We start from the raw sequence: 12,625 nt of genomic DNA, 5'->3' as shown, positions 1-12,625 counted from the left end.
TGTTTTTTTGAACGCAACAGATACAGCAGTACTGCATTTACTTCCGCTCATACATACACTACCGTTCAAAAGTTTGGAGTCAGTAAGTTTTTGTTTGTTTGTTTTCACAGAAATTAACACTTATAGAGCAAGGATTTACCGTAAAGACATTTATAATGTAACAGTGATTTCTATTTCAAATAAAAATATTAATTTCCTTCTCTGTGGGCCTCGAGTGAGTTCACGTAGTGTAACAGCGCAACGCTTCTGTGTTGTACGTCACACGTAGGCTCACTATTGGCCGACGCTGGTCATGTGTGTGATGCGTGTGACGTACAACACAGAAGCGCTGCGCTGTTACACTACGTGAAATGTCGAGGCCCACAGAGAAGGAAATGAGTAGTTGAATAAAGTCGTTATTTTTGTTTGTTTTTTGCGCACAAAAAGTATTCTCGTCGCTTGATAAACTTAAGGTTGAGCCACTGTAGTCAACGATGTCTTTCATAACTTTTCTGGGCCGGCAAGTTTCGATCCCTTAAGAAGCCTATGGAGGAGTGATCCAGCTCTCAGATTTCATCAAAAATATCTTAATTTGTGTTCCGAAAATGAATGAAAGTCTTACGGGGTCTGACAGAATTTTAATTTAGGGTGAACTATCCCTTTAACAGCCTGATTCAAAGGACTATAGTTCACTTAAAAAATGAACATACAGTCATCATGCCGTTCCACTTATTATTTACTGTCAAGCTCAAAAACATAGTTTCTTTCCATGCAATTAAAGCATACAGCATGACTAGAGCATAAAACTAGTCCATGCTGTATGATTTGTGTGCTATATTGCATGTGTTCATGAACACACAGATTAGGTTTTTTTTTACAGAACTTGAACTAATCCTTAGAGCTTTCAGAGTAAGAAACTGTGAAACTAACTTGTTTTTCTTTGATGACTCACCCTTTGGTTCGTGTGTGTTACCCAGAGTCGGGACTCGGGACAGGATGTGGATTGTTTTGAAGGAATGAGGTCACTACGGGCACAAAAGAATCACACGAGGACTGCCATGTTTGGTGGAGGCCAGTGGCGTCCTGCCACCTCTGAACTGGCTGTAGGGACAGAGAGCGTTGCATGTTGGCTCGAGTGGTCAGAGAACAGCCAGTAGAGGCTTGTTTTCTCCTCCTAGAGGGCATTTACTCTGTGTTAGCAGTGTAACAGGATTGACGTGTCTTAACACTGAGGGGCAGAGGAGAAGGGAGAGCTGTTTTATACAGATGTATTGTGACTGTACAGGGTATTTGGGGTCGCTGCAGTATCTCCCCCCTCGGGAACCGAATCTCTTCCTGCCCGTCACGGCCATCTCAAATCCTGGTTAATCTTTGGAGGGAGACGAGACTGTGAAACTCACCCTTGACCTCTCTGATTAATTGCTTTGATTTTTCAATCTAAAGGCCCTCTAGGTGAATGGTTCACGGCTTGTGTTCGAACTGCTTGATAGTTGCACGAGATGTGGGAAGTTTTGAATGTCAGGTAGAGAGGGGACATTGTTCTCAAGTATTCAGATCAATTATGGTCTCAAGAATTTGAGTGAATCTCATGAAACATGTCAGGATAATGTCTGGGTCATTCAAATATGAAACTGTATATAAGAAACTGTTGGCTGTTAGGATCCTTTACGGATCTAAGACTTTTTGCATTGGTTAAATTTGATCCATAACATTAAAAAATAATTATTATTATACAAAATAGTTTGTATTAAATATACGTTATTAAATGTAATTGTTTATTAATATGTTTGAACAATTAAAAAAAAAATACTTTTATTTTTTGATGTTCTTGACAAAATATGAAAATCCAATATGAAAATCAAAAGTTGTAATTTTATATAATATTTTTTATTATAATATTAATTGTTAATTCAATAATTCTATTCTAAGGACAACTTTTTTTCCCATTTGATTTCACGATGAATATTTTCTTTTGTGATTTTGTGAGATTCTTTTATAACATTGAGTCTCCTCATTAAATTGTTCTGAATCATTATACTGATTCCATCATTAGCACAGTAGTTGCACACAGTTGCATGCAGAGTCCAAAAATGAACACTCACCAAGTGCCAAATGCTTGTAATATTGGTTTTGGCAAGGAATAAAACAAATAAAACTGGCCAGTTGGTTGCTTTAGGAAACAAATACAAGGTTGAAAACCGTCAGTCAGAGTTTTTCTTTTTTTTTCGTATCAATTCAAGCAGTGTTAAGCATTTTCAGTGTTGCACACACCACACTCAACACCTGAGGGGCAAAATTAAATTGTTTTTGAGATAGGTGGCAAGTGACAAAATGACCTGTTTGCTGCAAAAAAGAAAACAACTTAAAGGGATAGTTCACCCAAAAATGAAAACTGTCATTAATTACTCGCCCTCATGTCGTTCCAAACCTGTAAGACTTTCGTTCATCGTATAAAGCGATCGAGTGTCTTCAGAAAATTTGGGCTAATCCACTCAGTTCACATGCATTCGTTTTACGATCTCTTTATGAACTTTCTGAAGAGTCAAAGTGGTTGCGTAGCTGTCAATGGAGGGACAGAAAGCTCTCAGATTTCATCAAAAAGATCTTCATTTGTGTTCTGAAGATGAACGAAAGTCAAATGGGTTTGGAATGAGATGAAGGGGAGTAATTAATGACAGAATTTAAATTTTTAGGTGAACTGTCCCTTTAACCCTGTGCTTAAAGATTCAGCACGTCATGTGAGCTGAGGTTAATAATCTCGGTGTGTGTTGTGCATTGATATGGTGAACATATGTTTGACATCATAGCTGTTTTCATTGCGTGTTTGTGAATAACTGGAACGCTGTACTGACCAATCAGCTTCCAGAACCATCCGTTTTATAATGTATTATTTACCACAGTATTTTGGAAGCAGCAATTCCTACATTTGACTTTGTTGTTAGCCAAGTGTTGGCTGCTCTTAAAAGCGTTCTGTGAAGGATATGGTGTTCAGGGACGTGTGTGTGTGTGTGTGTGTGTGTGTGTGTGTGTGTGTGTGTGTGTGTGTGTGTGTGTGTGTGTGTGTGTGTGTGTGTGTGTGTGTGTGTGTGTGTGTGTGTGTGTGTGTGTGTGTGTGTGTGTGTGTGTGTGTGTGTGTGTGTGTGTGTGTGTGTGTGTGTGTGTGTGTGTGAGTGAGGCCTGAAGTATGTACTTGGGAAAAGGCTGATCCTCTTGAGCCAAATGAGTAGGCAGTTCACACGGCTCGAGCAAACAGCAGTAATAAAATTCAGCATTAGCTGCTAAAGCATATTACATTTCTCTGACCCTGCAGCCAACTCTCCACAAAAATACTGCATCTCAAAACATGCCTATTTATACCAATTGCTTTTGAACTTTTTATGCACCTCATAATGTTTCTGCAAGGTACAAGCTTGCTTTTCATTTTTAATCAAGGTTTAAACCACTTCAAAACGGCACGTTCAATCAGCGAGCCTGTTGAACTTGTTATTGCCCTGCAGGAAAATCCAGTTAAAACCAGTATCTGATGGTAGTTTGTTTTGCATGCTTTCTTGATAGATATTTATATAGTCATCATTAGTTGGGGAGAAAAACTGGAAGAGACCATCTGAATAACATGTAAAAAAAAAAAAAAAAAGTATATATACTGTAAGTTTTGACCATGCATGCTGTTTTTTTTTTTCAGGCTATATAGAGGAGGCCTGCATCGTCCCTTGCCCTTCTGATTGTAAACTCAGCGAATGGTCCAACTGGTCGCGCTGCAGCAAATCCTGTGGCAGTGGGGTCAAAGTTCGCTCAAAATGGCTCAGAGAAAAGCCTTACAATGGAGGAAGACCCTGCCCAAAACTCGACCACCTTAACCAGGTAAAGTCACCCTTCCTTACGCATGGAGGAAAGAATTGTAAATATATTAGATGTTAAATCACGTTGTTTTATGTCTTATACAGTGAGTACCTGTTTTTTCTGCGCCAACACCGAGTGAGCTAATGCACACAGTTATAACTGAAATGGACCATACAGTACAAATAGTTTGATACAATTACAGTTACAATCTCAATCTCACAATCAAAAGTTAAAAGTATTGCGTTACTCCCTAAAAAAGTAACGGTTACTTGTCAGTCAATAATGGGAAAACAAAGTAACTTGTGTTGCTCATTTTAAAAAATTACTTTACTTGTTACTTGAACTTAAAAGTAATCTGATTACATAACGCGCATTGCTTGTAATGCGTTACACCCAACACTGCTCGCAATTACAATAGAATTTGGTGTTAGTATTTTACTAACATAAATCAATGCTCTACAAATTCAAATATCATGTTCAATAGTACATTTTTACTTGGATTAAGCAATTGTATTGCTACATTTTTGATGTTGAATAAATTGTAAGTGTACTTAAAATCATTTATCTTGTCTTTTCACCCCATTTTGGATGGATGTTGCTTAGATAGAGTGTGTATTGAAATGCATTATGGGATTGTAAAAGGACACATGAAGTGCTGCTTTACAATTTGTCCAAAAGAAGGTATCTTAGCAGGCATGCTGATTATTCATCCCTTAAGGCACAGGAGCGCACCTATGATATCTTAAAATACTGCCTACATAGGCAGATGTCTATGCTTTGGAGCAAAAGTTTCCCTCAACTTCTAGAATTTTTGGCTCAGTTATACAGTGAAAATGACACGCTTAAGATGCAAAAAAAGGTTCACACGTGAATCTCAAATTATTCAGAAATACTTGCCTTTCATCTGAATTTGCTAGAAATAGATCACACAACATCAAAGCCTTTTTGAGATGTTTCTCCTGACAAATATACTGTATATTCTTGGATTCTGTTTAATTATCTTTTTATTAATAAACAGATTATCAGGTTGGTTAAAGGTCATGTCGTTTTACATGTGCTTCTACATGTACTTTGTCACTGTGAAATCAGAATTGAACCGATTTATTTTCTTAAAAGATATTTCTGGTCTTGCTAACTGTGTTTTATGTGTAGTTTGGGCAATGCTGTTTCTTAAAAAGAACAAATAAACAAGTGCAATCTTACCTGAGCATGATGTCTTATGGTGCTTTGGTCTCTAGATGCAGATGTTCTAATGCCATTTTTCTCTAACTCTCCAATAATGCTGCTCGGCCACAGGCACAGGTAAAACACTTTCTTCTCTTCACTGGAATTTCTTTTTTAGAATTCACATTCCAGAGTCGATTTAAATTTCTTTTATGGATTTTATGTTGTTGTGTTTTTCTGTGGTTCACTTTGGTGTGCAATTGCTATTTTTAAAACATCACAGATGTCTCAGCTTAGTATGGAAGCTTGTTTCCACCACTGAATAAAAAAAATAATAGCGCCTTTTTATCTCACAATTGCGAGATATGAAGTCAGAATTGTGAGAAATAGTCGCAATTGCGAGATATAAAGTCGCAATTCTGATAAATAAAGTCGCAATTGCGAGATATAAAGTCGCAATTATGAGAAACAAAGTCGCAATTGCGTGAAAAAAAGACAGAATTGAGACTTTTTATCTCACAATTCTGACTTTTTTTCTCACAATTGCGAGTTTACATCTCGCAATTCTGACTTTATAACACATAATTGCGAGTTTATATCTCGAAATTCTGACATCTTTTCTCAGAATTGTGAATATAAACTCGCAATTGCGAGTTATCAGGCCAATTCTAAGGGGGGAAAAAAGACTAACTTTTTTCCCCTCAGAATAGTTTATATCACGCAATTCTGACTTTATATCTCGCAATTCTGAGAAATAAAGTCAGAATTGCGAGATGTAAACTCGCAATTGTGAGAAAAAAAGTCAGAATTGTGAGATAAAACGTCGCAATTACCTTTTTTATTTTTCATTCTGTGGCGGAAACAAGCTTCCATAGCTTAGAGATATAACTGGCACACTCAAAACAGTGTTATTATTCTGACATAATCTGATAAATTAAAATTGTGGTGGGTTGTTTATGTATGTATGTTTTTATATATTTATTTATTCTGTATTTGATTTTGATTTAATTAATGTGTATTTATTTATTTATTTATTTATTACAATCTTTTAAATTAATAGTCTGGTGTTTTATTTTTTATTTAAATACATTTTAATTGATGTATTTTTGTTTATTCAATTTGATTTGTTTTTTATTTCATTGTTTTTTTTTCTAGAAATTGTTTTTATCACAGAAATCAGGCCTTTTAACTGCCTTTAGACATGTCACAAATTTTTGTAAAAATTGCAATTATTCAATTTATATTGAATAGAAAATAAAACAGCTCAGATAATATTTAGTTTGACCTTGCACTGAACATTTCTTTTTCACACTGATCAGATTTTGTACTACTTTTTATGAAAAATTCCTGGTGTTATATCCGACCTCAGTCAGAATGGTTGGATGTGATGAGTTTAGTAGTGTTGATGCTGTTATGAGTGGTTGGTGGGCTCATGTTTCAGGTCTATGAGGTGGTCCCGTGCGTCAGTGACTGCAGTCAGTATATTTGGGTAGCTGAACCCTGGAGCGTGTGGAAAGTAAGTAACGTGGATCTGAAGGAGAACTGTGGCGAGGGCGTGCAGACCAGAAGAGTCAGGTGAGATGCTGCTTCCTCCTATTATACTGTTACTCCATCCACAATCCCCTGATCATACCCTGCTCATCTTTGATGCTCTTGCAGGTGTATGTTGAACACAGTGGACGGTCCCAGTGATGGCGTGGAAGACTATCTGTGTGATCCAGAGGAGATGCCACAGGGCACGAGGGAGAGTCGACTGCCCTGCCCGGAGGACTGTGTGCTGTCCGACTGGAGTCCCTGGACCCCATGTGACCTGGTCAGGATTATCGCTAACCCATTTAAACCCTAGGGTTGCATATAGGCACTGATTTGATCCCTGTAAAATCTCAGTTCTTCTCCCGGATAGTGAAAGAAAACTTTTTTTTTTGCTCAAGTCTCCTACTTCTCCTTAAAAAACCCTAGTAACGTCTCGTTTTTAGAGGAGATCTCAGCAATGTCTCAAATTCTGAAAATCGAAAGTCAGAAATCTCAAAATGAACTCAAACATTTCTCAGAACAAATGCTGATATACAGAGTCATTTTGCTCTTCCTGTATGACAACCAGTGTTATTCTAATATTATTTATATACTATTATAGTATTTATTGATACTTTGAATTAGCTTTTACTTTTCTATTTTCAGTTTTTCATTTTAGTTTTAGTAATTTTGTTGTGTACTCTTGTCTTGTATTTAAGTTTTTCCTCTAATATATATACACAATATATATATATATGTATATTAGATACAATTTTTCCACCTTTATTTCAATTCCAAAAACTTTTTAATTAAATTGTAATAGTTTTAGTTGTCTTATTTGTGTCCATTTTTAATTATCCTAAGCATCTGAGACATGTCTAAGTTCATGCCTCGATGAAAAATAACAAGAATTTCTTAAATCTCCTAAGAAACATCTGTGCAATACCATTCTTGGGTTATGCCGACAGGGATATCATTTTATCCTCGGATTAAATGACCTCAGTGAGAGCCAGCAGACACTGAGGCATAAAAAATCAAAGCAGGTCATTAAGATGCACTCTTGTTAAACAGTAAATGAACAGCTTGAGGAGAAATATGAAAGAATTATGAGCTCACTAAAGTGAATGAACTGCAGTGTGTAAAAGACAACCATGTTTTATCGGCCTCTTAAAGCCGTGTTCTGGAAGAGGAGATCGAGAGAGGACGGCGTTTGCCCTGCGTCTGCCTAAAGAAGGAGAGGACTGTCCGGTTAGCATGCAGACCGAGCCCTGCTTCCTGAACCGCAACTGCTTTCACTACAGTTACAACATCACCGGTGAGTGAACAAAACTACAGCTTTCCCAACTATGGCTGAATGATTTGTGGAAAAAACCTAATTGGGATTCTTCTGAGAAATATTGCATTTGTGGTTTGCTGTGCTTGTTTGTAGTGCTGCACATTTTGGCCAAAATTGTGTATGAACATAGCTATAAAATAATAAGAATTATTATTATTTATGTTATTTTTACTAAATAAAAACATAAAATTACTAAAAACTAGTGCTGTCAATTAATTAAAAAATTTACTTAATTAATCACACTTTTTTTATGTATTACTCGCACCTAACATTAAAGTTTTTTATATATTTTTATATTGTAATCATTTCACATTTAATCTCCAAATGAATGTAGAAACAACATAAAGCCTACATATTAAATATTTGAAGGCCCGCATCACCGATACCAACACTGCTACTGATGTATATGAAATAGTTTTTTTCTCAATTTTAGCCATTATAGGCATTCAGCATTACATTATAACTGAAATCTATAAATTTTAACATTTAATTAAAAAATAAACTTAAAAAAATATAACAACTTTTTATTAAGGGAACTTTAAAACAATCTTCACATACAAACTCATTACAATAAGTCACATTTAGCTCTGTCCTTCAATATATAATGGCTCAGTTTTTTCTATTGGCCCAGTCAGACTGGTTCAGATTTTTACTTGCATTTGCTTGATCATATATTGTAACGCTAGCCAAAGGATGATGGGAAAAAACAAATGTTTTTAATGTGTTAAACTGAAACAAATTAACACATTTGTTAACATGTTAATTTTGACAGCCCTACCAAAAACAAAATAAGAAATTTTTACTATTTTAATATTTCACTGTAATATAAAAAATAGACTATTTATTAAAATATAATAGTTTAATTTTAAAACTGTAAAATTACAATACTAATATTAATGGCTGTCTTAAATTCTTAATTTTCAAACGTTACAACAGACAGTTAATAATCACTTATAATAATATAATATAAAGGTTTATTCGGTTACTAAACATAGAACAGAATGTATGTTCAGCAAATTCATTACAAACACTTCTCATTACAAGTATGGGAAGATGGTTGGTGCATGTTGTTGTGTTCCCAAGAAACATGTAAGCATTAAAGCAGCATTTACTGTGAATCGAGCCACTCTTACCCCTTTTCAACCATTTTGGCAGCCGGTGCCTACTCGCGAACCAGTTCTTTGTGTTTCAACAGCCAAAGAACCCGTTCTCGGCCAGGAAAATTGGTTCCAAAGCGGCACCAACTCTTTGCTGGACTAGAACCGTTCTTTTACCACGTCGGGCTAAGACGTATGGTGACGTACACTTGATTGTTCGCTGGACTCTCTAGTCAGTGGAAAAACAACTTTGAACCAACTTTGAACCAGCACCAGTTCCGAACCAGTTCTTTTTTGGTGAAAACGAGGTATCTGAGGTGCTGAAAACACCAGCGGATAACAAGCTGCTCACGTGTAAGAACGCAGTGCCGCACTTGACTCTCAAACACGCAGCGCATTTATTTCTTTATTTAAACCACAGCCTTTGTTATTTGTTAATCGTACTAAGCCATATTGTGATTTCAGTTTATTTAGCTTAATGATGCAGCCCTATTCCCAACACATCCCTTCTGCTAAGCCTTCATAAAAAAAACACACTTTACCTTTAAGTCATTTTGGTTTGCCAAATGTGACATTCATGATCCACTGAATGCATATTGGATTAACTCTATTTTTTCCTCATATAGTGTCCTGTTTTTCTCTGAAGTGCATCACAGTACTGCAATACAATTCTTGTTGACTTTAAAAAATGTCCTGCACTGTGGCTGCCTTCAGTTTTTGAGTCCTTCTAGTCTGGTTATTACCCACAAAGCACTATTCTCTTATTGATTTGAGTCACATGAATGAGTCATTCAAGAGTTTGGGTCATTACTGGAACTGCTTCCTCCATCTGGTCAGACTTCATTCACAATTGCCCTCCTAGAGCGTCAAAGCGAAGCGCTGTGGCAGTTTCAGTTTATAGAGGTGAAACCGTGTCCTCAAACCATCCGCTCTGGAGGACGCAAGCAACCTCTGACCTAGACATGTAGTTTAATGAGAACCCGCAGGGTGATGTCTGTGTGTGTTCCCTTCCCTAAGACTGGAGCACATGCCAATTAAGTGCCAACGCTGTGTGTGGAGTCGGTCTCAAGACGAGGATGCTGGACTGCGTTAGAAGTGATGGCAAATCTGTTGACTTGAAGTACTGTGAAGAGGTTTGTGCATTTGTTTACAGACCTTTTTACCTTCTGTATATTCAGGGCCTAGAAAATATAACTAGAGCTTCTTTTCCAGATGAAAATACTGTTCAATTATTGGGTTTACGCTTTGATTCTGTGAAAACTATAATGCTGCATCAGCGCAGCTTTGCCATTCTCATGACACTCAAAGTGTGTCTGTTATATTTAAATTGTGTGTGTGTGTGTGTGTGTGTGTCAAAGCTGAATTTTCAGCATCATTACTCCAGATTTCAGTGTCACATGATCCTTCAGAAATCATTCTAATATGCTGATTTGCTGCTCAAGAAACATTTCTTATTATCAATGTTGAAAACAGTTAGCTTAATGTAGTTGTGGAAACATTTATTTGAAATAGAAATGTTTTGTAACATTATAAATGTCTCTACTGTCACTTGATTCATTTAATGCATCCTTTCTGAAGAAAAGTATTCATTTATTTAAAAAAGACCCCAAACTTTTAAACGATAGTGTATCCCTCAAATTTATGCCTTGGCAAATACCACTAAAAATGAGACAGTCCCTAAATCTACTCTTGTAGAATATGATGTTGTGATGAGCCAATGGAAAAGAAGCAAGGTTATTTTGTGCCTTTTTAAATTGTAGTTTAATGTGGAAAGCGATGGCAAAAGATCAGTTAAAATCCGACAGCTCTGGTCACTTTAAATGGACCCTGTGGGCGATAATTCATATGCACAGCATATTAACCCTGTAACCCAGTTTTCAACCAGCCCACTTTGTATCAGGGTTAAAAACTTCTCAAATGTAAAACACAAATGAGATCTGAGACCTCTTTAATATCTCATTTGTTTCTACTTTTAACAGAAGTGTGATTAAACATAGAGCATACGGGCACTTTTGATGAAGTCTTCTGCTTCTCAGATGTTTCTCTGTTGGAATGAGGTGACCTTTTTTCATGAATGCTAAAGAAACAGTCTGTCTTCTTTTCTTCCACAGCTGCGCTTAGAGAAGAAATGGCAGATGAATGCTTCCTGCACAGTGGAGTGTCCAATCAACTGCCAGCTCTCTGATTGGTCAGTGTGGTCAGAATGTTCCCAGACCTGTGGCCTTGAAGGTAAAGACAAAGAATGGACAAATGCATGACTCTTTACTGCTGCATTAAATGGGTTTTTAATTGATGTCATACAATACCATTCAAAAGTTTGCGGTAGGTTAATTTGATTGAAAAAATACAGTAAAAAAACGGATATATTGTGAAATATTATTACAATAACTGTTTTCTATAATGCAATTTAAACCGTTATTTATTTCTATACTGGCAAAGCTGTCACATGATCCTTCAGAAATCATTCAAATATACTGCTGCTCAAGAAACATTTATTATTATTATCAATGTTTAAAACAGTTCTAATTCTTAATATTTTTGTGGAAACTGTGATTCCTTTTTTTATTAGGATTCTTTGATGAAAAGGAAGTTCAAAAGAACAGCCTTTATTTGAAATAGAAATGTTAACATAAATGTCGTTACTGTCACTTTTGATTAGTTTAATGCACCCTTACTGAATAAAAGTATTAATTTGTTATAAAAACAAAATCTTACCAACCCCTTTTGAATAATCGTGGACAGTATATTAGTCTCAGCCCAATGATATGCATATTGCACACTTATTTGGAAAACATATGAAAATAAAAAGCTCCAATCAAATTTCCTGACTGAAATGTTACTTCATAGTAAAGAGAAATCGAATGCAATGGCATCATGCTCAACTGTTTGTGACTAGGTATGCATGTAGGCTGTAAAATTGTGCATGCAAAGAAAGAACAAAAAGATAGCATTTGAGAAGGGAGCTAGAACTCTGAAATAGGAGATTAAATGATGGACTGTTCAACGGAGAAAAAAAAGATGGAAGCAGCTCTAGATAGAAAATGACAGTCGGCCTGCCAAACACTTCCAAGATAAGGTAGAAAAAGAAGAGCGAGAGAGAAGGCGGCGCATTGTGTGAGGTTTTATGCTAAACACGTGTGGGATGAGCTAGCGAGTTATCTGAGACAGCCGCGTCTTGAGCTGGAAACTGAAAGATGAGTGTGTGTGTGTGTGTGTGTGTGTGTGTGTATGTAGAGATTTGTGTGTGCGGGCAGCTCATGAAATCTGTCAAAAACAGGTTCAGGTCAAATTTCATTCCAAAATCAAACGTTTTTGACTTTATTTTCATTGTCATAATGTACACTACTGTTCAAAAGTTTAGGTCAGTGTTTTATTTATTTATTTATTTATTTATTTATTCGTTTATTTTTGATAAGATGCATTAAATTGATCAAATGTGACAGTAAAGACATTTATAATGTTACAAAAGTTTTCTACTTCAAATAAATAAATGACATTTTAATATATATTACAATAGAAAACTGCAATCTGTTTTTTTTTTAATTGCAATCACATTTTAAAATAAATAAATAAATGCAGCCTTGGTGAGCATAAGTGACTTTTCAAAAACATCAAAATATCTTACTGACCCTAAACCTTTGCACAGTAGTGTAATAAAAAATCTCTTATAATATATAATCATAAAGTATTGATAAAT

The 12,625-nt window shown here is 35.9% G+C and overlaps 1 protein-coding gene across 1 annotated transcript in view; it reads left to right on the top strand.

The window, feature by feature from the left end:
* LOC130091562 (thrombospondin type-1 domain-containing protein 7A) overlaps positions 1-12,625 on the top strand; it is a 130,404-nt gene that overhangs the window by 104,622 nt on the left and 13,157 nt on the right. The window contains exons 14-20 of the mRNA XM_056259504.1: positions 3,662-3,840; positions 5,116-5,121; positions 6,425-6,558; positions 6,643-6,796; positions 7,669-7,810; positions 9,946-10,061; positions 11,040-11,157. Coding sequence (XP_056115479.1) covers positions 3,662-3,840; positions 5,116-5,121; positions 6,425-6,558; positions 6,643-6,796; positions 7,669-7,810; positions 9,946-10,061; positions 11,040-11,157 — 849 coding nt within the window. The remainder of the gene's footprint in view (positions 1-3,661; positions 3,841-5,115; positions 5,122-6,424; positions 6,559-6,642; positions 6,797-7,668; positions 7,811-9,945; positions 10,062-11,039; positions 11,158-12,625) is intronic.

This window comes from Rhinichthys klamathensis, unplaced genomic scaffold (assembly GCF_029890125.1).
Source record: "Rhinichthys klamathensis goyatoka isolate OS25496 unplaced genomic scaffold, OSU_Roscu_1.1 h1tg000168l_1, whole genome shotgun sequence".
Taxonomy (NCBI): Eukaryota; Metazoa; Chordata; class Actinopteri; order Cypriniformes; family Leuciscidae; genus Rhinichthys; species Rhinichthys klamathensis.
This window is presented reverse-complemented; position numbering and strand designations above follow the sequence as displayed.